The following is a 21,932-nucleotide window of genomic DNA, read 5'->3' as shown; positions in this document are numbered from 1 at the left end:
TAAGGCCAATACCCCAGTGAGGAATAAAGACCATACACACTGGGCTGGAAAAACCATTCGTATACAGAGATGATGAGTACAGCAGATGAGATATAGGAAGGACTCCAACCATACTGATACAGAGGACGGAGCAGAGGCTATGCTGTCAGATGTTCAGTTCATCCAGGAAGGTCATGAGTGATGGGCACTCACGCTGGACAAGATGAAACAGACAAATACAATGGATCTTGTAGAGACAAGGATCGCTCACCGTATTTGTGACTGCATACTCATCTGTAAATGTGGTATGAGCTCAAATGTATAAAACAATGTTCTCACTGAGTTACAAAAATGGGTCATTTTTATTCTCTTTACTCCTGCCCTCCTTTTCTGAACTTCCTTCAATGAGCACTTTTTAGTATTTTGCGAATATGGCATTAGTCCTCTTAACTGACCCAACTGCGAACACGAGCTGGATGACCAACAAAAACGCTCGATAACGTGGGAAGCCCTAAAGTAGAACTATTATCATAAACGTTAAGTTCGACTGCACGTTTGAATATACAATTACTCCCCCGCCAACCTTTCCATGGAAGGCCAAAGCCTCTTCGTTCCATATGGATCGGTTTTGGGCTCTAGGTCATCTTTCTCAGGTAAGTAACACCACACGTATCTATGAATTCCAACTCCTACTCCTTGAAAGTCTACTAAAGGTAAAGATACCTGTGAAGCAATGTGAGTTCAGGTTCCTTCTGCGATTTTTCCTCAGTGCTGCCCTGTAACCTAAGAGTTATCTGTTCCCTGTCACTTCATTACATTTTTAAGAGACTCTTCTTTATCAAGTCTTTCCGAAGCATTCAACTTGATTTTAATGGAGAGAAATCTTTTTTCTACTCGTATTTCTTCAGTTTACATAATATTTATATAAATTATGGAGTCACAACAGGTGGAAAACTTATACCAATGGTTTGAGGACAAGTAAGTGGCCCTTAGTAAGCATCCACCTCACCAGGTGGAAGGAGCATAAGAGCATTCTACAGAGCATGCACGAGCATACTCAGCGTGCCGTGGGGACCAGGAGGCATGATTTGCGAAGGGAACGAAGGTGGCAGAAGAGTCGATTGTGTGAATGTAGCTTGATGTATTTCTGCACTTTCAGAATCTGAAACCACGCTCCGCTGCTGGCTTCCTTAAGGGAAGAGGCTGTCGAAAAAATGCAAAATCTGGTTTAAAAGATAAAGTAGGAGCGGGGAACACGCGAGCCCTTCCTCCTGGCCACGGGAGCGAACGTGTGCTGGGGGAAGCGGCAATGCGAGTGGCAGAAGGGCATGGAGGGTAGCGGGGGATGATTTTCCTAGGCACTGGCATCGCCAGGAATCCAGGCTCTAAGTCATGCCCACAAGCGGCAGAAATGATTAAATGAGGACACAGTAAGCTTTATTCACAGTACAGCAGTGGTGCCACTGGGTACAAAGTGGAGAAGGGCAGGAGAGAGAGTGGAGCCAGAGCTGTGAGTAAGCACGGGAGGGGGCGGGGAAGGGACCTATCTGGCCCACGGTCAGACCGTGCCCACAAAGGACAAAGGAAGTGGAGCCGTGAGGTAGACCGGAGGCATAAACATCTACTTTCTGTCTCTCAAGTATCAACTGAACCGCTTTGCACATCTCTTCAGCTAGTTTTCAGTGCAAAACTTCTGTCCCTAGGAGTGATGCGAAAGCAGAGACGATCAATTCCAGCCGTTGAGAAATTTGCAGCGCAGTTAGAGGGACCAACGAAGTACGAGGAAGGCCGGGACCGGGGAGCATGGAACAGGCCAGGGAAGAGCAGCGCAGTCAGTAAGTGCCGCGAACCCACAGGTTCTTTTCACCTGAAGAGTCCAGGGCAGCGGGCTCGTCCTCATCCTCTCTTACGAACTGACTCACGTTAGCGCCGCTTCCTCCCTCTGCTCTGAGAAGCGCTACCAGTTGCCTAGAAGTCTGTTACTTATCTAACTGTATTGATTCGCGGTTTAAATCTCTCTGAAAATTAATGAAAGACTGCCAAGAAACAATGAGATGATAAACGTGAGTCTGTTTTCTACAAGTTGATTGTGAATAATGGCCAGCATATGCCAAAGTACAGATCACACTATAATAAACCCTGACGTACCCATTACTACATTCAGCGGTGTTCAACACACGTCAGTCTTTTCTGCTGCAATTCTGAAGCAAAACTCACATGTCATTTTATATCACGTGCGATATTTCAAAGATACCTTTCTAGAAGCTAGGACTCTTTTAAAAAACATAATCACAACATAATACCACATGTAAAAACAACAGTATTTCTTCAATGTCAAATATCCAACTGTCTTATACATGTCCTAAATGACTTTTATAAATATTTCACAGCTTACGCCAGAAAGGAAAGTAAAAGGTGCCAATCTATTATATAATTGACGGTATAAACGAGAAGCCAAATGACTTGTACGAGACCCAAGGACTACTCCTGGGAAACGTGCCTACAGTCCCTGCCGGGTGAGAGCCCTGCTTTAGGAGCTCTCTCTAGATCAACTCATTTAACCCTATGACAAAGATGACTTACCAACAGCACCATTTTACAGATGAAGAAACTGAGGCCCGAAGAGATTACCTAACACGTTCAAGGGTGCCCAGCTAACCCAAATGTCCACCAACTGATGAATAAACAAAAGGTAGTATATCCATCCACTGGACCATTACTCAGCTGTAAGACGGAATAAAGTACTGACCCACATGCGATGTGGACGAGCCTTGAAAACATTCTGCTCAGTGAAAGAAGCCAGACACAAAAGGCCGCATGTTGTGTGATGCCACTTACGAAAGTGTCCAGAATAGCAAGTCTATAGAGAGAAAGTAGACCCGTAGCTGCCTAGGGCTGGGTGGAAGGAGACGATTGCCAATGGTCATGGAATTTATTTCCGTGATGAAAATGTGAGGCTGACTGTGGTGATGAATTCACAACTCTGCACCTGTGCTAAAAACCACTGAATCGTGTGTATACTTTAAATAGGTCAATTGTACAGTATGAGAATTCTACCTCAATAAAGTGGGTTTTAAAATAGTAAATTATCAAAAGGATTAAAATTTGTCAAAACAAGGAATGTCTATTGACCATCTTATGGGCATACGCTAAATTCAATATGAGTCACAAAACCAATGTAAAACACAAATGCTTATAGTTCGAAAGAAAAGGCATATATTCAGTACATAATCAAGTTCCTGTGCTTTCTGGATTTGTGCCTTTTTCTCTACAAGTGGGCAACTATCTGAACCAGGCTTTCTGATTCGTAAAAGCCAGTGGGCTAGGGTCTGATGAACACAAGCCAGGACAAGACCGATCCTGCTCCCCTTCTACCCTGGGGCCTGCAGAGATCATGATCAACCACAGGGTTATCTTGTGAGTGAGCAACCTATAGGATTCCTAGGGAGCTGAGGCTGGGCCTATATTCACCTTATAACTGACATCATTTGAATGAATGTGTCCTAAGTAAACAGAGGCCAGAACAGCTCAATGATCCTTGGGTGTGCTAAGGCCACCATGCCGGGGTCCCCCTCCCTGGGTTTAGCAACACCCAGGCTATGCAAACGGCACAGATCTTCCTTACCTATCGCTGCTAAAGGTCTGGTCTGCTCCCCCACTGCGGAGGCTGCACCTGTTAGGCCATCTACCTCGCCCCTCTAAGCTCAAACAGCAAAGGTCACTCTGCTTGAGGTGGGCTTGAGAGCTTGGCCAAGAAGACAAGGCCTTCTTCTGCCTCCCACTTAGCTACACAGTTTAGAAAAAGAGCAACTAAGCTCCTTGATGAAAAACGGGGAGGACTGTGGCCATGAAAACTTGTGCATGTTTAGGGGAAAAAGAGGAGGGCCACAGTAGGAGATATAATCTTTGGGAAGGAGCAGTTTGGGGATCTGAGGCTGCACAGAGTAACCATAACATTGAAAAAAAATTGAAAAGGTCCAGGCAGGTGGGTCACTTAAAACAAGTAAGGCTTTGTGGAGGTAACATTTATCTTAAATGAACAACGAGGAAACTGCTGTTCAAATTACAAGTGCCTGGGTCCTAGGACGTATGGCTGCAGGGCTCCATTCTACCCTGAGGCTACTAGAAGGGTGTCTGGGTGGATGGCCAGTGAACCCATGAAGTTCACGTGCCACACAGATGCCTGAACCTGGGGTGCACATCAAAAGGATGTTGAGATGTTACAAACCTGTGAATTCAGCTGAATTTTATAACACGGATTTATATTTCCTGGAAGTTTCAGGTACTGGTAGCAATCCAAACTTAGAATGCTACTTAAGCTACGCAACAGTTCAGTGTTTAAGATAAAACTATACGTAAAACTCCAGTCAATGAGGTAGAAACTCCCATTTCGAACAGTGCTAATTATCCATCTTTTCCTGAACTGTCACATATTTGGCACAAGTGGCTTGGGCCCAGCCCGATGAATGAGCCAAGAACTTAGCACCATAACGCTAGGGTTGCCTCAATGAGACCACAATCCTATTTGAACTCCAATCACTAACACGATAGTGGTCTCCTTACCTTTCACTACGTCAGCCACATTACAGGTGGGATCGATACTTCCTATGTGTTTAGGATGAGCCGGATTAGTATCACCACCAAACAGAAGAGCTAAACAAACACAAAAGGGAAGGGAGAGATTAAAAGCAAAGCAGGCAACTGTAGGCTTACAAGCTGTAAAAGGATTGTCTTGTTTTTAAGAATCATTTTAGCATCCGCACTGACTTAAAGCGACAGAACACATATAATGGTGGCTGATTGGCTCCACTGGACCGCCGGGTGCTATGAGTGGGTCCGAAAGCAGTGACATGTGCCAGCTGTCCAACCCTTTTCTCCCTGACCCAATGTGACATGGAGGAAAAAGTTATTTTCATCCTTAGCCAAGTTCACCCACCTTCTCCATACCACTCCAGACAGTGATTCCAATATTCACAACATATTTAGAAACCGCAGACTGCCCTGTCGGTGCAGGCTTGCAAAGTATCTTTGCTGTGAGCACCTCAAGTGCCTCCGTAACAGAGATTGTTCTCCAGAGCAGTCTACACGAATAGTATCCATTCAAGTATTTTTTTTTTGCTCATTTTTAAAAGTACATTCAAACAGTTTCACAACACACAACATCTGTGAAATTTTACTCCTGAATAAAAGCCAAAAGGAGCCCTCAAGAAAAAAGTCATCTAAATCCAAATGTTTATAGGTGTATTTTCAAATTGGACAGAAATTGGGGATAACTTGGATTCCACAAAAGCAAATGCTTAAATAAAGCAGGGGAGGTTTTAAATTATGAAAAATGACAAATAAGGGCATTAGGCCAAAACCTATAGTTCCAACTGATCAAGTGGAAGAAAGAGGGGCACAACCTTGCTTAATCAATGACCCAAAAACATGTACATGTACACGTACACAGACACAGTAGGTCACAAATCATGTAAGTAGTTTAAATCAATAGTAACTAGGTTGTTTTTTCATTTAAATTTCCTATAAATTGTTATACATTCCTATTTTTAAAAGATATTCATTTGGGACCAACCCACATGTATTAATTATTTAACATTCACTTATCCAAACAAATTAGTAAAGATGTTCTGCCTATGTTCTGCTTCAGCAAAGAGGGTGATTTAGACCCTAGACATGGAGGTGCTTTTTCGTAACAATCATGAAATCAGGCAAAGAAACAAGGCTGAAAACGAGCCCAAAAGTTTTTTGTGGCAAGAATTTGTTTTTTTTCTTATCTGCTTATCATCCTGGTGAGGGGACTAAAACTCTGCAAGAGATTATGGTTTCACAATTCACTTAATCTGATTTCAGTGGTCACTGTGAAATTAAAGATCAATTGCCTCAGGCTGTCATAATGCCAATTTAATATTCCCAGGATCAATGTTTTTAAAACCAACAAGGAGACCACGTAACATCCCGAGTAAAACATCCTCTCGGAGCGTCCTCCCAGGGACACATCCAAGCAGTGCGATGCCTTCACTAGGAAGGTAATGGCAGAGGCTTAAAGGGCGAGCAGAGTTCCAGTCTCTAATATGAGCATCAAATTTCAAGGGTCTCTTTTAACAAAGAATGCTAAAGAATAGCTTTTTAACAGACAGGATTTACTTGGGAGAAACTAGAAATGAAATTTCTACATACAAAAATGCAGATCAGTACATTCTAAATCAAGCAACAGGAAAACACTGGGGAGAAATCACTCTGGGTACCCATTCAAAAGTGGACCAAAACCACAACTTACTGTGCTGGTTAATAAGCATGCGGAAAGAGATGCGGTTGGTATAGAACCGATCCAGAAAATACTGGATGTTACTGCTAATGAACGGATCAAACCCAAATTTCTCCTTGTATTCAATCACTCCTTGTGCCATTGTAGGAACCACATCATTGTGTCTATTTCTGACTTTAATCAGAACTTGCAGAAAGCTGTGTAGGAGGGAAACAAAAAGAGGTCAGTCTTTATATTTCATGGGCTGATGCAAGAACTTCCTAGCTCTGTCTCTGGATTTTCTATGTGCTGATATTTTTTTAAGTAGAGACATAATCATTATAGGCTACAAGGAAATATTCATGAGAAACTAAACTATTACCCAAGTTTTTGCGTGAAACTTTCTATCGAAATTCTTTCAAAGACATAAAAAGTAAGAGGTTCTAGTTAAAAAAAAAATGCTCAAAGATCTTTTTAGTAACCCGGTGACTTTCTGGAAAAGCAATCACATATAATACAGGTTCTATAAATTTTTGGTGAATAACTGCAGAACATATTAATATTTCTTCTGACAACATGAGGACAGTCTCCCCATATCTCCAAGGATTTATTATAAAGTCTCAAAGCAACAGCTTCCATGAATAAACAACGCGAAATTTCTTAAGAGTAAAATTTTGAAATGAATTTCTCATAGCAGTAAAACAGAGCGACAAAATATAGATAGAACAAAGGCAATTAAAACAAACCTACAAGTATTATGGTATATTACTATAAAGATACAGAGGGGAAAATATGTACTAAGAGTGGTAACTAAGAATAGAAAGACAAGTCAATGGAACCAAATAAAAAGCTTGGAAAAAGGCACAAGGGCAAGTAAGTCTGTGTACATAAAAACTTAGCATATTTATGAAGTGGTGTTCCAAGTCGATAGGGAAATAATCAAATTAGTTGGGACAGCTGGCTAACAATTTAAGTCACATCCCAATTTCAAGCCTTAAGCCAAAAATTTAGTTAAAAGATTTAAATGTGAAAGAATGAAACCACAGAAAAAATAAAAGAAAATCGGGTGAATAAGTATATAGTATACCTTGGGGTAAGGAAGGCTGGTCCAAGATGAACACCATAGGTAGAAACCATGAAGAAATAAATGATAGTACTATGCAGAGTTTCAGCAATTTTATAGGGATACACATTACAAAGGCAAAAAAAAAAAAAAAAAAAAAACAGGGAAAACTACATTTACAAGAGCTACTGCTATCCTTAATAAAGGAAAAGATGAGCACCCCAACAGAAAATGAGGCAAGGGATCTGGTGTCAATGGGAAATTTACCACAGAGAAAATGCAAATGCCAGTAACTTCTCCTTCAAAACAGTAACAGAAAGGCAAAACAACACAATAAATACTATCCTCCGCTTATCAAACTGGTGAATAACAACCAGTGTCATCTAATGTTTGTTTATTTTTGACAGAGAGAGACAGAGCATAAGCGGGGGAGGGGCAGAGAGAGAGAGACACACACAGAATCCGAAGCAGGCTCCAGGCTAGGAGCTGTCAGCACAGAGCCCGACGCGGGGCTCAAACTCACAGACCGCGAGATCATGACCTGAGACGAAGTCGGATGCTCAACCGACTGAGCCACCCGGGCGCCCCAATAACCAGTGTCATCTAGAGCAAGGAAGCATAACTGATGCATTTCTAGGGGCAATTTAACAGCATATATCAGAAGACCAAAGAGAGTCATTCCACTCTCAGGAACTGATCCCAGGAATGTAACAGGACAAGGCCAACAGCTGTATTTAAGAGCTATTTTTTAGAGCCCTGTTTAGAGTAGCAAGAAAAATACAAACCATTCTAAAACTCAATGACAGGAGGTCAAATCACATGACTTACCTGTAGATGGATCATTTTGAAACCATTAATAATGGTATAGAGATCTATAATGCCCACAGTTATTTTTGTAAAACATTGTGCACATATAAAAATATGGATGCCTAGGAAAAAGTATGGAAGGAAAATGTTAACAGTGGTGGTCTCCTGATAATGGAAATTTGGAGTGACTTTCTTTTTACTTATCTGAATAGTCTCATGTTTCTCAGTGATGAAATACTTCTGTAACCAATACATACATACAAAGACATCAAAGATGAATAAATCAACCATGAAACTGAAAGGTCATAATTATCCAGAAGACATTTCAAAACGGACAGTTTGTCCTCTACGTAACGTTCTTTCCAACCTATTTAGAAATTAAATATCACTAAAGCTTAAGATTTCATTATAGTAGAGAAACACCTCACCTGACTGGAAGGAAGGAGACTTGCCTCAAGGGCTCAATTCTCAGAAGCTTCCCCAGTCTTCCTGGGCTCTTCTTAACTTTATCATCATGGGAAGTAACCTTGTGCTCTAAGCCGCTTTCACTTTACTTAAATGATCTCCCTGCCCGGGACTCCTGTATAACCTCTCCCAGACTGGAAAAGGCTACCACCATGAGTAAAGCCACTCGCTCACCTTCCTTTCCTTCCTTTGCCAGGAGCAGCGGGCTTCTGAAAACCCAACTATCTTAACTAGCTGTGTGAACCAGGGCAGGCCATCAAAACTCACTAAGGGAGACTGATTATCATTATGATCTCACACACACTGGATCCAGCACTTGGCAGTTTCCAAAGTGGGCTCATGTCCGTAAGTTGCATCTGACCGATAACCTGTTCCAGAAATTGAGACAGGATTCCGGGAAACATACAGCCGCAATATTATATACTTCCACCAATCTATACCCTACAATTTGAAGCTAGAGAAGTCATCCTAATGGCATCAAGACAAACTGTTACTAGCTAATGACTTCTGAGAAAATGAAGCTCCTAGATTCAATTCATTTAATTTTAATACCTTAAATGGCAGCAATGGCTTCTAGCAATGAAAACACTGCATCTGGAGCTCTAATCCAATGCCTCCCCTCCACAAGTCACAAATCCATCAACAAAACACCTAGCAAAGTATAAAACAGGTCAGGATTCTTCTTCCTTAAATTTTAATTTACAACTAAACTGGAGCTAGCTACTCAAGGCTCAAACCGGCGGCTCGGGCACTACGGAACGTTGTAAAGAACAATGTACTAAGGAAATGGAACAACGACTTACGGATCCAAGTTCTGCTACTAGCGAATGTTACCACGTGGGGCAAGTCAGTTCACTTCTCTGACTTCAGTTCCCTGAGCTGTACATTGAAAGGGCTGGGTTCAATGCCTCAAGCTAAGGTTGCTTGCATAACGCAAAGTTTCTTGGTTCTTTTTCCGGAACGCCTATATAAGGCGTTTGGTGTCACAACTATGTGGACCAGGCTTCTACGTAGAAATTCTTCAGGACAACAGGCCTGCCCTGCGTATTCGCTCGTGTGTACGCGAAACAGGAGGAAAGTGATGTGAAGGGGATACTTAATTTCTCTTGGGGGTAAAAAAGAAAACCACACTCAGAGTTGGGGTTAGTGTTTTTCAGTTAAATGAAAATGAAAAAACAGAAACATTTTCCATCAGCAAGAGAATTTGAGAATTCAGCAGTCTTCGTGCGTAATAGCAACAAGAGAATTCAGGTCATTATATTAAAAGCACACTCATTTATGCTGCTCCAAAATAAAAGCATTACAGTTTTTCTGAGCTCAAATGTTATATCGCCTTGAAAATTAAAAAAAAAACAACATCTGTAAAGGACTGAATAAATTCATGTCTATATAGAGGCCACTGCATTCTTAAAACCACCACTAGGTGGAACATTTACTGCGATATTTACAGTGAGGGGCCTGCGCCAGTTCACCATGAGTAAAAGTAGTAAGAACTAGACCGTGAAACAATGTTGAAGTCATTATTCCTTTTGTGCTACGTTAAATTCTTAATTCAAATTATTTAAAAATGTGACGTCAAGTTGTTACCCATTAACAAACCTAGTGCTTTTGTCCAAATTAAACTTCTTGGTTCTTAATGCCACGAGTTCCATTTACCAACACATTTTTTAACGTAGAAGTTTGTACTTTCAGGTAAGTTTGGTACCATACTTACTTATCCAAGACCTGTGGATCCTCAGGGCTCTTATTCTCGTATTCTAGGAGTTCAAGAAAGCTCTGCATATACCTAAAAAAGATGAGTTACTGTGTTAATTGCCTACTGTGTTCATTGCCATCCATTCCTCCTTTCCCACGTCCTAACAGCAGCCCAAATTTTCACTCAGGTATCTCCCCTATCTCTTCCTCCCCCCCATGTAGCCCAGGTGCTGCAGGGGAAGCTGATGCCATGCAAAGCTCCTGGGTGGCCTGATTTTTCTCTGGGTAATGGTATTTTTCTCGTCACTAATGACTAACTAGTCCAACAGGCATTCCCCTGAACACAGGGACTGGCTCAGGAAGGGTCATACCGCCCCAATTCAGGCCAGTGAAAGTGAAGACATGGTCGAGGACTTTGGGAAAGAAATTACTTCGCTCTGCTTTTTGTACAGTGTGCCATGTGGGTGTGGAGCCTGGAGATGTTGTAGCTATTCTGTCACCAGGAGGAAACCCAGCCTGAAAATAAAGCTAATGCCGTGGAAAGCAGAGCCTGGATAACCTCATGAATCTCTGAATTGAACCAACACCAAAAGCTCATCCTTCTGGCTACAGGAGCCAATTTATTATTTCGTTGGGTTTTCTGCTATTCACAAACATATTCTAACTGGTACACCAAATCTACAGTTTGATTAGCCAAAAAGTACATATCTACTGTTAAGAAACACTATGTGACACTAAAGCACATGCTACGAACTTGGAAACTACAAATACATGTTCCTTCTCAGAGTTAAACCAATCTCATCAATACTGCATTGGAGGAGAAGGAATGCCTCTCTGGTCCTCAGAAACAGCTTCTGGATTAAAAATAGCTACATATCTCAATCACGGTCAGTACAGGAAATAATGTGTCCAAAATAAATATCTGGAGAACAGAGAAAAATGGGATTGAGAGAGGCACATTACTGGAGCAGCTGTATCCAGACAGAACCTGCTGGATCTGGAGGGGATTCAGAGATGCCAATTACTCAGACGTGCGCCATCTCTGCTTTGGATCTGAACATGCCCGGAAAGAATTATCCCTGAATATAATTATTTCGAACAATTAATTACCACTAATCCTACTAACCAGCTTTGGAGAGAGGATGAGGTACTCCAACAACAAAAACTGACTGTGGAGCACATAAATACATCAACAGGAATAATATTTTATTAATCAGCCTCACTTGAACTTTGTAACAATGCATGACACTGAAAGTATGCTCATCTCCAGATATATTTTTTTAAAAGCCTCTGGGCACATCAGGCTATGAGTTAGGTACTGTTGAAATCTTCAGGTCAAACCTCTCGGAAAGGCCAAAGTCAGCCATACGCAATAAGGCCCTCTATCTAACACGCCCGCAGAATTCTAGGGAGGTAACCCATCCTTTCCAAAGGGGTAGTTCATCTAAAGAGCCAAGTCATGGGGCGCCTGGGTGGCGCAGTCGGTTAAGTGTCCGACTTCAGCCAGGTCATGATCTCGCGGTCCGGGAGTTCGAGCCCCGCATCGGGCTCTGGGCTGATGGCTCAGAGCCTGGAGCCTGTTTCCGATTCTGTGTCTCCCTCTCTCTCTGCCCCTCCCCCGTTCATGCTCTGTCTCTCTCTGTCCCAAAAATAAATAAATGTTGAAAAAAAAATTTTTTTTTTAAAAAATAAATAAAGAGCCAAGTCATGAACAGAGAGGAGCCAAAGATCACGTGGAGCTGCCCAGCCCGCAAGTCAAGAGAACAAGGAGAACATGCTCTAGCAAGGTGGGCTTCACAGCCTGTTGTAAGAGTCACTATTAAGAGGAAAAGGAAACAACAGCTAAGCACAATGTGTGATCCTAAACTAGATTTCTAAATTGGGGGGGGGGGCGGTTACTTAAAACAAAAAGAGCACTGTTAGGCCAACTCATGAAATGGGAACAAGTTGTCCCATATTAGAAAATATCACTGGACTGGGGCACCTGGGTGGCTCAGTCGGTTAAGCATCTGACTTCGGCTCAGGTCATGATCTCACGGTTCATGAGTCCAAGCCTTGCTTCGGGCTCTCTGCTGTCAGCACAGAGCCCGCTTCAGATCCTCTGTCTCCCTCTCCCTCTCTCTCTCTCTCTCTCAAAAATAAACATTAAAAAAAGAAAATATTACTGCGTCAATGTTAAGTTCCCAAATTTGATAACCACACTATGGATTTCTAAGAGTTGTTCTGAAAGAGATATATACTAAAGCATTTAGGGGTAGAGGGACATGATGTCTACCGTTAACCCAAATGGTTTAGGGAAAAAAATAATGTGTATCATATATGTTCCACATGTGTGATATACCATAAACATACACACATATATACATACGTGCATAGAGAGAGAATGAATATGAGAAGAGCAGAAGAAATGCTGCCAGATGTTAACAATTAGTGAATCCGGGCGAAGGTATATGGGAATTCTTGCTACTAGTCTTGCAAACCTTTCTGTTACATTGGGAATTATTTCAAAATTGAATTAAAAAAAAAGTTAAAAATGACATGCATAAGTTTGGAATGGCTATGGAAGACAAATATGAGACAAAAAAAAGAGCTGACCCGGTCATCTGAGTCTATACTTTGCCAGCAAATCACTTTGAAGCCCGTGAAGTAACTTTTACATAAGCAATAGGTTTGACTGTCAGCCTCCGCCACAAGGCCCAGGGGACTTGACGGTCATTTAGCTAACCTACAATTCCCACGACAATGACCCTGATAGTGAATTCACATTTTCTGGAGAAAATTTTCTGATGATGGTCTCGAAGCCTCTTCACCCCCCCACCACTCCCCCCAACACCTTCTGTGCGCTTCCTCTGTACTGGCTTGAGAACACTTTTTTATCTGGCCTCCCTAACTCTTCCAGCTTTCTTGGTGACTTCTACCTTGCTTTTTATAATACACAGGAGACATGCAAGTGTTTCTTGACCATACGCAGATGCCTTTCTGAAAATACACCACCTGCTCTTACACCCTACCACTCGCCAACCTCACCCTGCTCACCTAGTGACTGGTTTGGTGACACATTTGACTGTCCCAATTCAGTAACCATGCCTGAAGCATCAGAGCTGTACCCGATCAAACTTGAGATCACACTTTGCTCAGATTTTTTCTATTTTTCCCAAGGCAAAGGAAGCACATTAGGTACTGATATTTTTACAATCCAAGGTTCCCCTTTAAACAACTTCATTTTCTCGAAAAGAAATACTGCCTCCAAGAAACTCCTTTAACAGGAAAACAAAAGGAGCAAGGCTGAGACTTGATCAAAGTGGCAACATTCCCTTACCCAAAGGATGGCAGACCAGTGCCCAGAGGTCACAGCATTGTTATTCCTGTATATTTTTCTGTACCAATTTTTGTTCCGATGGGCAATCACACTTATAACCAGAAAAATAAAATTTGAGAAGTCAAGAAAGCGGTTAGTACAAGTGAGAAGTATTTTCATTAAGACAATTTTAAACTGTCACAAAAGCAAACGAACAAACACGTATAACTGCTTGGAAAACTCAGCTATCCCAAATGACTCACTCCCACACTGGCATACGTGTACTTTTAGGGAGAATGGTCTCAATGCCAAGTGTCCAGAGCATCATGGAAAGACCCATCTAAAGCCACATTATTTACTCACCAACTCTGTACCAACCCCACCGAAGGGCGGTTAAGCAAGTTATCCGGCAGAAGATTAACTTCTCTCATCGTGTTAGCCAGTCGTACAGGAAGCTCCTTTCGTAGAAACATATATGAAGTCTTCTCACACGCATTATCTCTCCCTATTAAGAGATAATAAATGTTCCATGATTTTATAATCTAACAGATGCAATAACAGAGTGCTCTCGTGATGGCACAGTTACTGCTTAGAAAGAGAAAATTAAACAATCCTAGGGTCTCCAGCTAAATGTTTATCCTCTGAAATGGCAAGCTGAAGAAAATTTAATTAGAATAGAAAAGGAACATTTATTCCAAGAGGCAACCTTGAAAGCAGGTTTTTTTTCCTTAACACAAATACATTGCTAGGGTTACCAGCAGTGATATAAAAGTGACCTGGGATATAATCTGAACTTGTTTTCAAATAAACACTGTGGGAAAGCTGCCAAGTACAAAAGCAGGAGAACATGCAAATCCACTCCTGTTTACAGGGGTTTCCAGAATGCAACAGATCCACTCATTCCACAAATATTCACCTACTGCATGTTGACTCATTCCTAAGGTTTTCTTCAAACGTGTTTCTCCAGGAATCAGAGCTTTGTCACTCTGGGAAGTGGCCACAGACCTACTCTGATCGGGACACAGGGCTCAGGACGTGCCAGAGAAACCAGCTCACAGGTGTACTCAGAAGCAGAGTGACCTACTATGGCAAGTCCGAGAGGGTACGACACGGTGTCGACCACAAAGACAGAGGTCAGAGAGTCTTCTGTCGGTCGCCCTGAGCTGGTGGTGCATAAAATTTATGTAACTAGGGCAGAGAGAGAGAAAAGGTACCCAGCCAGCAGAATGAGGAAACATGAACCACTTCCCCAGCTGCTCTGTGACCAGAGTGGTTCCACGTAGGTTTTGCCCCCCACTCCCCAGGTCCTGCTGTAAACCTGGGGGGTTTGGGGATGGGGTTCATGATAGTTGGGGGATGGAGTTCATGATAGAAAGGACATGAGCTTTGGGGACAGAAATGTGCTTCAGCCCCAACTCCTCCATTTTGGGGGTAGGAAACCTTGGGTAAGCTTCTTAATCACTCTAAATCTCAGCTGCCTTAACCTGTAAAATGGGGATGAAAATTCAGTTTCTGTAAAGACTAAATGTGATAACGTGTATGGAGCCTGACACAGAGCAGGTGAGCCATAAACATTAGTCCTTCTTCCACTCTCCATGATACTTATGGGTCCATCCCAACTCCTTCACATTCCACAGGCCTTCCTGATGCTCCATACTGCCGGGAGGATGTTCAGAGATGGGCAACCTTGAGACCAGGCTCAGAGAGAAACAAGCAAGGCTCAAGTAGCAATCTTCTTTTTTTTTCTTTCCTTTATTCTTTTTTTTTTCTAATATAATTTATTGTCAAGTTAGCTAACGTACAGTGTATACAGCGTGCTCTTGGTTTTGGAGGTAGATTCTGGTGATTCGTCACTTACAACACCCAGTGCTCCTTCCAACAAGTGCCCTCCTCAATGCCCATCGCCCCTTTTCCCTTCTCCTCCACCCTCCTCCAACTCTTCCCATTCCTCCAAACATGATACAGGCCACAAATCAGAGATCCAGAAGTAAATCTGATTTGCTACCACTTGCAGCCAAGTTCTGGTTTATTCCTTTCCTCTTCCTGCTGAATAAGACTAGAAATAAAGAATCCACTTTTGAAAGTCATCTGCAGAACCTTTCTTTCTCCTACTGACCCCTGAGCCCCATTCTCCATTTTAAAAAAAGTTAGAGTAAGAGATTAGTCTTAAACAATTCATCCCTTACTTCGGTTATTCTAAGTGAATATACTGAATGAAGGCCCTGGGTAGATCTTTAATCAATGATTCTGTCTTCCACTTTTCCCCCAACTAAGGAAGAAGGGCGTGGTATCCCAGCAACGACCTTCCATCACCTCCTCTATGCAGACTTATTTGGCTTTAGATGATTAACATTTAAAAGGACTCCGGCTGCTTTGCTTCAGGTAATATATATCATTCCTAAAATGTTTCATATAATTCTTAGACACGAATCATTTTAAATGCACTGAAAATGCTGATTTTTAAATCATAGTGAATTGCATCACAAAATGAGGCACCTGTTATTATCTAAGGTAAAAGGTACATCTAACTTTTCACACACTAGGAGAAATACTTAGCATCCTGGTTAAATAGAAAAGACACCTTTTGGGGCGCCTGGGTGGCGCAGTCGGTTAAGCGTCCGACTTCAGCCAGGTCACGATCTCGCGGTCCGTGAGTTCGCGCCCCGCGTCGGGCTCTGGGCTGATGGCTCGGAGCCTGGAGCCTGTTTCCGATTCTGTGTCTCCCTCTCTCTCTGACCCTCCCCTGTTCATGCTCTGTGCCTCTCTGTCCCAAAAATAAATAAACGTTGAAAAAAAAAAAAAAAGAAAAGACACCTTTTTTTTTTTTTTTAAGCACAAAAGAAATCATGAAGTACTCCCTGGAGGAGAAGGAAGTGAGGGAACAGGAGAGAAGAGGAAGAAGCCCATGGGGGTTGAATCAGAATGGTCAGTGGCAGTATGAACTTGGGATTTAAAAAAATTACCTGAGTTTCTTGACACAAAAAGTTTCCATTTTCAAACTGCCATGTCCGCGTCAGTAGCAGCAAATTGGAAGCCTAGGATCAGGGGAAGGGGAAGGACCAGGAGAAGTGGGGGCAGGCTGGCGGGTGGCAAGGGGCGGTCAGGTCCCTGTCTGTGCTGGAAACCCACAGGGCTAGATGGTTTCAGAATTTCAAGGTTATCAGATTTTAGGAAGGTAAAAAGGAGTATGTACACGTATTGTGCAACATGGTCTATTATACAGACACAATACAGCTGCAGTGAAATCTGCAAACATTTACAGAGAGCAGGACAGAGACCATGGCCTCAAATAAGTTCAGGTCATGTTTTGCCACCAAAGGCATGAGAAAACAACTTCAAGTTTTAGAGGTTTTTGGACTTGAAAATTCAGATAAAAAACTGCAGACTTGGGGCACCTGGGTGGCTCAGTCGGTTAAGTCTCTAACTTCAGCTCAGGTCACGATCCCGCGTTTCATGAGTTTGAGCCCCGCATCAGGTTCTGCACTGGTGGTACGGAGCCTGCTTGGGATTCTCTCTCTCTCTTCCTCTCTTTCTCTACCCCTTCCCCACTTTCTCTCTCTCTGTCCCTCTGAAAATAAATAAACTTAAAAAAAAAAAAAAAAGGCTGTAGACCCACAGAACAGTAACACCAAGATCATGTGCCAGACTTAGACTTGGGTTTGAATCCTGACTCGAGGCTCAGGAGCTCTATGAAGGTGACATTACACTTCTAAGCCTCAGTGTAGCCAGCTATAAAATAAGAACAGTACCTGTTTCACAGAACTGCGTTAAGGGTTAAAAAGTGCTTAACCATTAACATTAACAACGTCTTAAAATTTAGAAGAGGGGGCTCATTAAATAGCCATCACTAATGATGCCAGCAATGATAAAGCAGAGAAGCCTGAGGCCACAGGGTGCCAGACCAAATCATCTGATACTTGCTAAACCCCCGAGAGCCCGACTGCATTCTGGTTCAGTGCGGTTGCCTCCGCTCATTTGGTGATTCTACATAATTAAAAAGGGATTAAGAAGGATTAAAGTATGTTGTGTCCCTACCTACCACTTTTATTTATTTTGAAATAAAAGGCCTTGACGCATACATCGGTCAGCTCTGCACAAACTAGAAAATTCAACAACTAGGAATGGTCTAAGATAACCAAATACCAGGAAGCCTTTATTCTAGCCATCTTGGATGATCAGCCTGTTGTCAACCACCATAGAAACAACCATGTTTTGTCTCTAGACAACCCCCCCCCCCAACCATGGCACCAATGGGAGTACCTCATCTACGGTATCTCCTCAATGATTTACTGGAAGAACAGAGAATACTTTCGGAAGTTTGTAGTTTTAAGAAACAATACCTGAAAAATCTGTTTTGACTCCTACATTCTTCTTTAGCTTTAGAGATTAATTCTTTGTACTCAGGTACCTTAATTATACAGGGGGGTAAGCCTTTTTTAGTTAATTAGTGAACCTAAAAATAAATATGAAAGGCCCAATTTTTTTTAACCTTTCTGTGGTTTTCCTCACATAAGTTGAAAGTATTTTATCCCATGTATTAATATTGGATATTCAGTTTAAATTAAATCAAAGGGTTCTGACAATCTTTTTTTTTTTAAGTAAACCTAAAAAAATCCTTTTGGTTTTAATTGAACGTCCTCTCGGAAGGCCTCAAGTTTTCTAAGTCTTCTGGCATATCCAGTATTTTCCAGTTATTCTTTCCAGTTATTCAGCTTCATTTTTTCCCCACTTACTTGGCTTCCCTACATTCCTTAATTTTGATTTTCCATTTTTATTCCATATTTCTCTATATGCTTCACCTTATTCAATTTTACCAATTAAATTTTTTCCTAGTATCTGTTGGAAGGATGATGAGGGAGTGGGTGAAGGGCAGGGAAGATTCTGAGCTTAACTACATTCGTGCGTATTTCTTTAGTTTCTCATGCTCATATGATGACCTTTCAATTCTCTTCTGTTCTCAGTTTTTCAAACTTTGCCCTTTCATTGAGAAGTTGGAGACAATTACTACATATGATTTGCTTTGTCTAAAGAGGTTCCAAATAACTTTCCATTCACCAAGACACAGGATGAACAGACACAGAAACACAAATCACTTTTGAGCAAGTGCAGGGAGCCCTCTCGGTGACGGTTACCGATAAGAAAGGAGAGTTTGACCAGCCTTCTGAGAGCAAGAGTTCAGACTTATTCTTTATACCTGGTTTCCATCGTGGCCTCTGTCTGGTAAATCTTTAATCCTCTTCCTGATTAATTTACAGGAAGCAGAAAAAATATTTCTTCAGTTAATAAAGTGACCTGATGTCTCTTATAATTGAAGCAGAGGGTTGAGCACATGCCCCCCAAAATGGAGAGTCCCCTGTCTGCATTACTAGCGGGCTTTGTCCACATATTTCAGCTTTAACACTTGCGGGGGGGGGGGTGGTTTGGGAGAGGTAGTAATGGAATCACGGAGTGAAAAAGGAGAGCAGTAACAGGGAAAATTATAGCAAGGCATCAAAAACCAACAGATTGATCAGCTCATTCTAGTTATGCTGTTTTTTTCTAAATACTGTCAATTACATGTATGAGTCTGCAATGTATTTTTACCATTAACCATACTCAAATGGGGAAAATGTAACTGAGAAAATAATATCTTAGGGACAGCTCCGGTTTTTCTCCAGTTACATTTGTAAGATTTCAATCTTTTGAAAACACTGAATTTTAGAGCCATAATTAAGTAATTTTTGGACTTTCCAGGGCTAAACAATGATTAATTGGCCTTCAAAAGAAAGTGTCCTTCACTTATACTTTTAAAATATTTACTCTGTGTCCAGAAGTAGTACTTCACTGCCTGAGAAGTTTCACAGATTTCCTTTATCTGGGAAAACTTATTCCTGAGTGTAGACATCAAGATATGTAGACTGGGGCGTCTACCAAAATTAAGGCTGCCTCTATTCTAGGTCAGACTGTGTTTTGGTTATTATTACTAATAGCCAGAAACGTCAGAGCCAAAGACGGGATTTCACACACACCGCATTCCCTAGCAAATTCAATGCCCCAACAACATCTTCTTTCAGCTCAATGTCTATTTCATTATGCTCACCAATGCCATGGGTTAGGAATTCAGACAGGATGCAGGAGGGATAGCTCGTCTGGGACCTCAGCTGGAAAACTCAAAGGCTGGGGCTGAGGAGGCAGTGACTAGACGGGGGACCTGGAAGTTCCGAAGGCTCCTCATTTATAAGTCTGAACCTTGGGCCGATGACTTGCCAACTAGGATTGCCTACCAGAGCACTATCTGGTGGCCTCTCCATCGGCCTGCTCACAGCATGGCGGCCTTGGGTTAGCTGGATTCTTGCACGGGTTCGGTGAACAAGGTGAAGCTGCATGGCCTTTTATGATCCAGGCTCGGAAGTCAAACAGCTAGTCACAAAGCTTGTCCAGATCCCAGGAGAAGGGGACAGATCCTTCCTCCTCTTGAGAGAGGGATGATGAGGGCACACGGTAGGAAAGCATCAGTGTGACCATCTACAGAAAATAGGATTTGCCCTATGATCATGAGGAGGTGCAGAGGATGATTTCTCAAATTACATTGTATTAAAATTTGTTTAACATTCATTTATTTTTGAGACAGAGAGAGAGCATGAACAGGGGAGGGTCAGAGAAAGAGGGAGACACAGAATCCGAAACAGGCTCCAGGCCCTGAGCTGTCAGCACAGAGCCTGACGCGGGGCTCGAAACCACAGGCCACGAGATCATGACCTGAGCCGAAGTCGGACGCTCAACCGACTGAGCCACCCAGGCGCCCCTCAAATTACATTTTAAAGCACTCTTTAAAAAAAAAAAAAAGCACTCTTTGATTGCCTCAACTTATTTCTTCTGGTGTCATTTTTGAGCAGCCATTTATTTAGTTTAGTTTGTTTTTCACTGTGGACTTCCCTCAGACATCTGGTGACCTGTGCTTGTTCAGTAATGCTTGAGAGCGAAGCAGCCTTCAAAGACGAACCAAGTGAGGACCGCAAATATCTGGTTATTCAGGGCTTCTGGGTGGGGTCCTAACAGCACACCAGGATCCCTAATTGTCCTTAAGTAGTTCACTCGATGCCATTAAAGAAGAGTGCCCTGGTACCCTCTACTTTCCCTACAGACAATTACCTACCTACTAATGTTCTGATGGTTGGGGTAAAGGATGACCCTACTGTTCGCAGACTTCCAGCTCATCCTCCGGTTTTCAGCCAGCCAGCCCTACCTGTCACTCCCGTCCTCTATCTGTGGCACGCTACTGAGGCCGAAGCCCCCTCCTGGGCCCTGCTGTGTCCAGCTCAGCACTCTCCTTGGCCACAGTGCCTTCTGAGTATGTTCTGGACCTGAGATGTCCAGTGCTGGAGCCACCAGCCATGAGGAGAAATTTGAATATTCAGTTTTCTTATGAGATCAATGATGAATTCCCCGAGTGTGATAAGAATACTCTTATGCTTCGGATACACATACTTAAGTATCTAGGGGTAATCACGTTCTCTACAACTTGCTCTCAGATGGTTCAGCCAAAAAGGCATGTGTTGAGAGAGGGGCAGGGCAAGAGACAGGAAGAGGGATAGACAGAGGGGGGAAAGATAAGAAGCAAATATGGCAAAGTAACTGGTGGATCTAGGTGCCAGACATGGATGTTAACTGTAGTATTCTTACAACTTTTCCTAAGGTCCGAAATTTTTCCAAACGACAAGTGTGGGAGGGACCCTGTGAACAACCTAAATATCCAACAATAAGGGAAGAGTAAAATAAATCACGACATTGTATATTTACATCAGGAAATATGGAGTCATTCAAAAGATTGTTTTTAAAAGCAGTCTCCTAACAGAAAGGTCTTCCTATGTAACTAGAGCCATTCTACTTTCTAAAAAGAATACAAAAATCTCACACAGAATGTGCCACCATATGCAACGGACGTGCGAAGCTCGTGTTTACCTTCATGTAATGATTTTGGTTGTTGTTATAGGGAAGGAGGGTACAGGCTGACTATGACAGGGTCATTAAGGTAGGCGAGGGTCAGTGGACCCTTCCCTGAGGGACATCCAGGTCTGTGCTGAGAGAAAGTGACTAACATCCACTAATGCCCTCATCCTCTCTCTTTAGAGTCCTGTTCACTCTCTGAAGGTAGATATGTGTCCATAAACACACTCGGGAGAAACCCGCCCTTCTGTATGCCAAGGGAGGCCAAAGCAAGTTGTAAACGGGTTTCACCATAGGCCCACACTGTGTCCTCTGCCTGGACAACCCCTCTGCCATTCCCCCCATTCAATGAGTTCTATGTCCTGTGGGTCCCAGGATTCCTCAGAATTCCTCAGAATACTGAAGAGCCCACTGGCACAAAATCCAACACACTGTAGGTGTTTAATAAATATTTC

At 42.4% G+C, this 21,932-nt stretch overlaps 1 protein-coding gene across 4 annotated transcripts in view; it reads right to left on the bottom strand.

The window, feature by feature from the left end:
* The window catches only part of PDK3 (pyruvate dehydrogenase kinase 3), a 68,727-nt gene that overhangs the window by 29,109 nt on the left and 17,686 nt on the right, over window positions 1-21,932 (bottom strand). For 3 of the 4 annotated variants that reach the window (XM_045050452.1, XM_045050453.1, XM_004000367.6), the window contains 4 exons: window positions 13,915-14,056; window positions 10,273-10,344; window positions 6,257-6,441; window positions 4,543-4,632 (listed from right to left, as the gene is read on the bottom strand). In XM_045050452.1, the coding sequence (XP_044906387.1) occupies window positions 4,543-4,632; window positions 6,257-6,441; window positions 10,273-10,344; window positions 13,915-14,056 (489 nt within the window). Of the gene's footprint in view, window positions 1-4,542; window positions 4,633-6,256; window positions 6,442-10,272; window positions 10,345-13,914; window positions 14,057-14,467; window positions 14,502-21,932 lie in introns of those variants that run through there. The other variant, XM_019823676.1, reaches the window with a different exon arrangement.

This window comes from Felis catus, chromosome X, assembly GCF_018350175.1.
Source record: "Felis catus isolate Fca126 chromosome X, F.catus_Fca126_mat1.0, whole genome shotgun sequence".
In the NCBI taxonomy this organism is placed as follows: domain Eukaryota; kingdom Metazoa; phylum Chordata; class Mammalia; order Carnivora; family Felidae; genus Felis; species Felis catus.
Note: the sequence above shows the minus strand (reverse complement) of the source record. Positions and strands in the feature narration are given on the sequence as shown.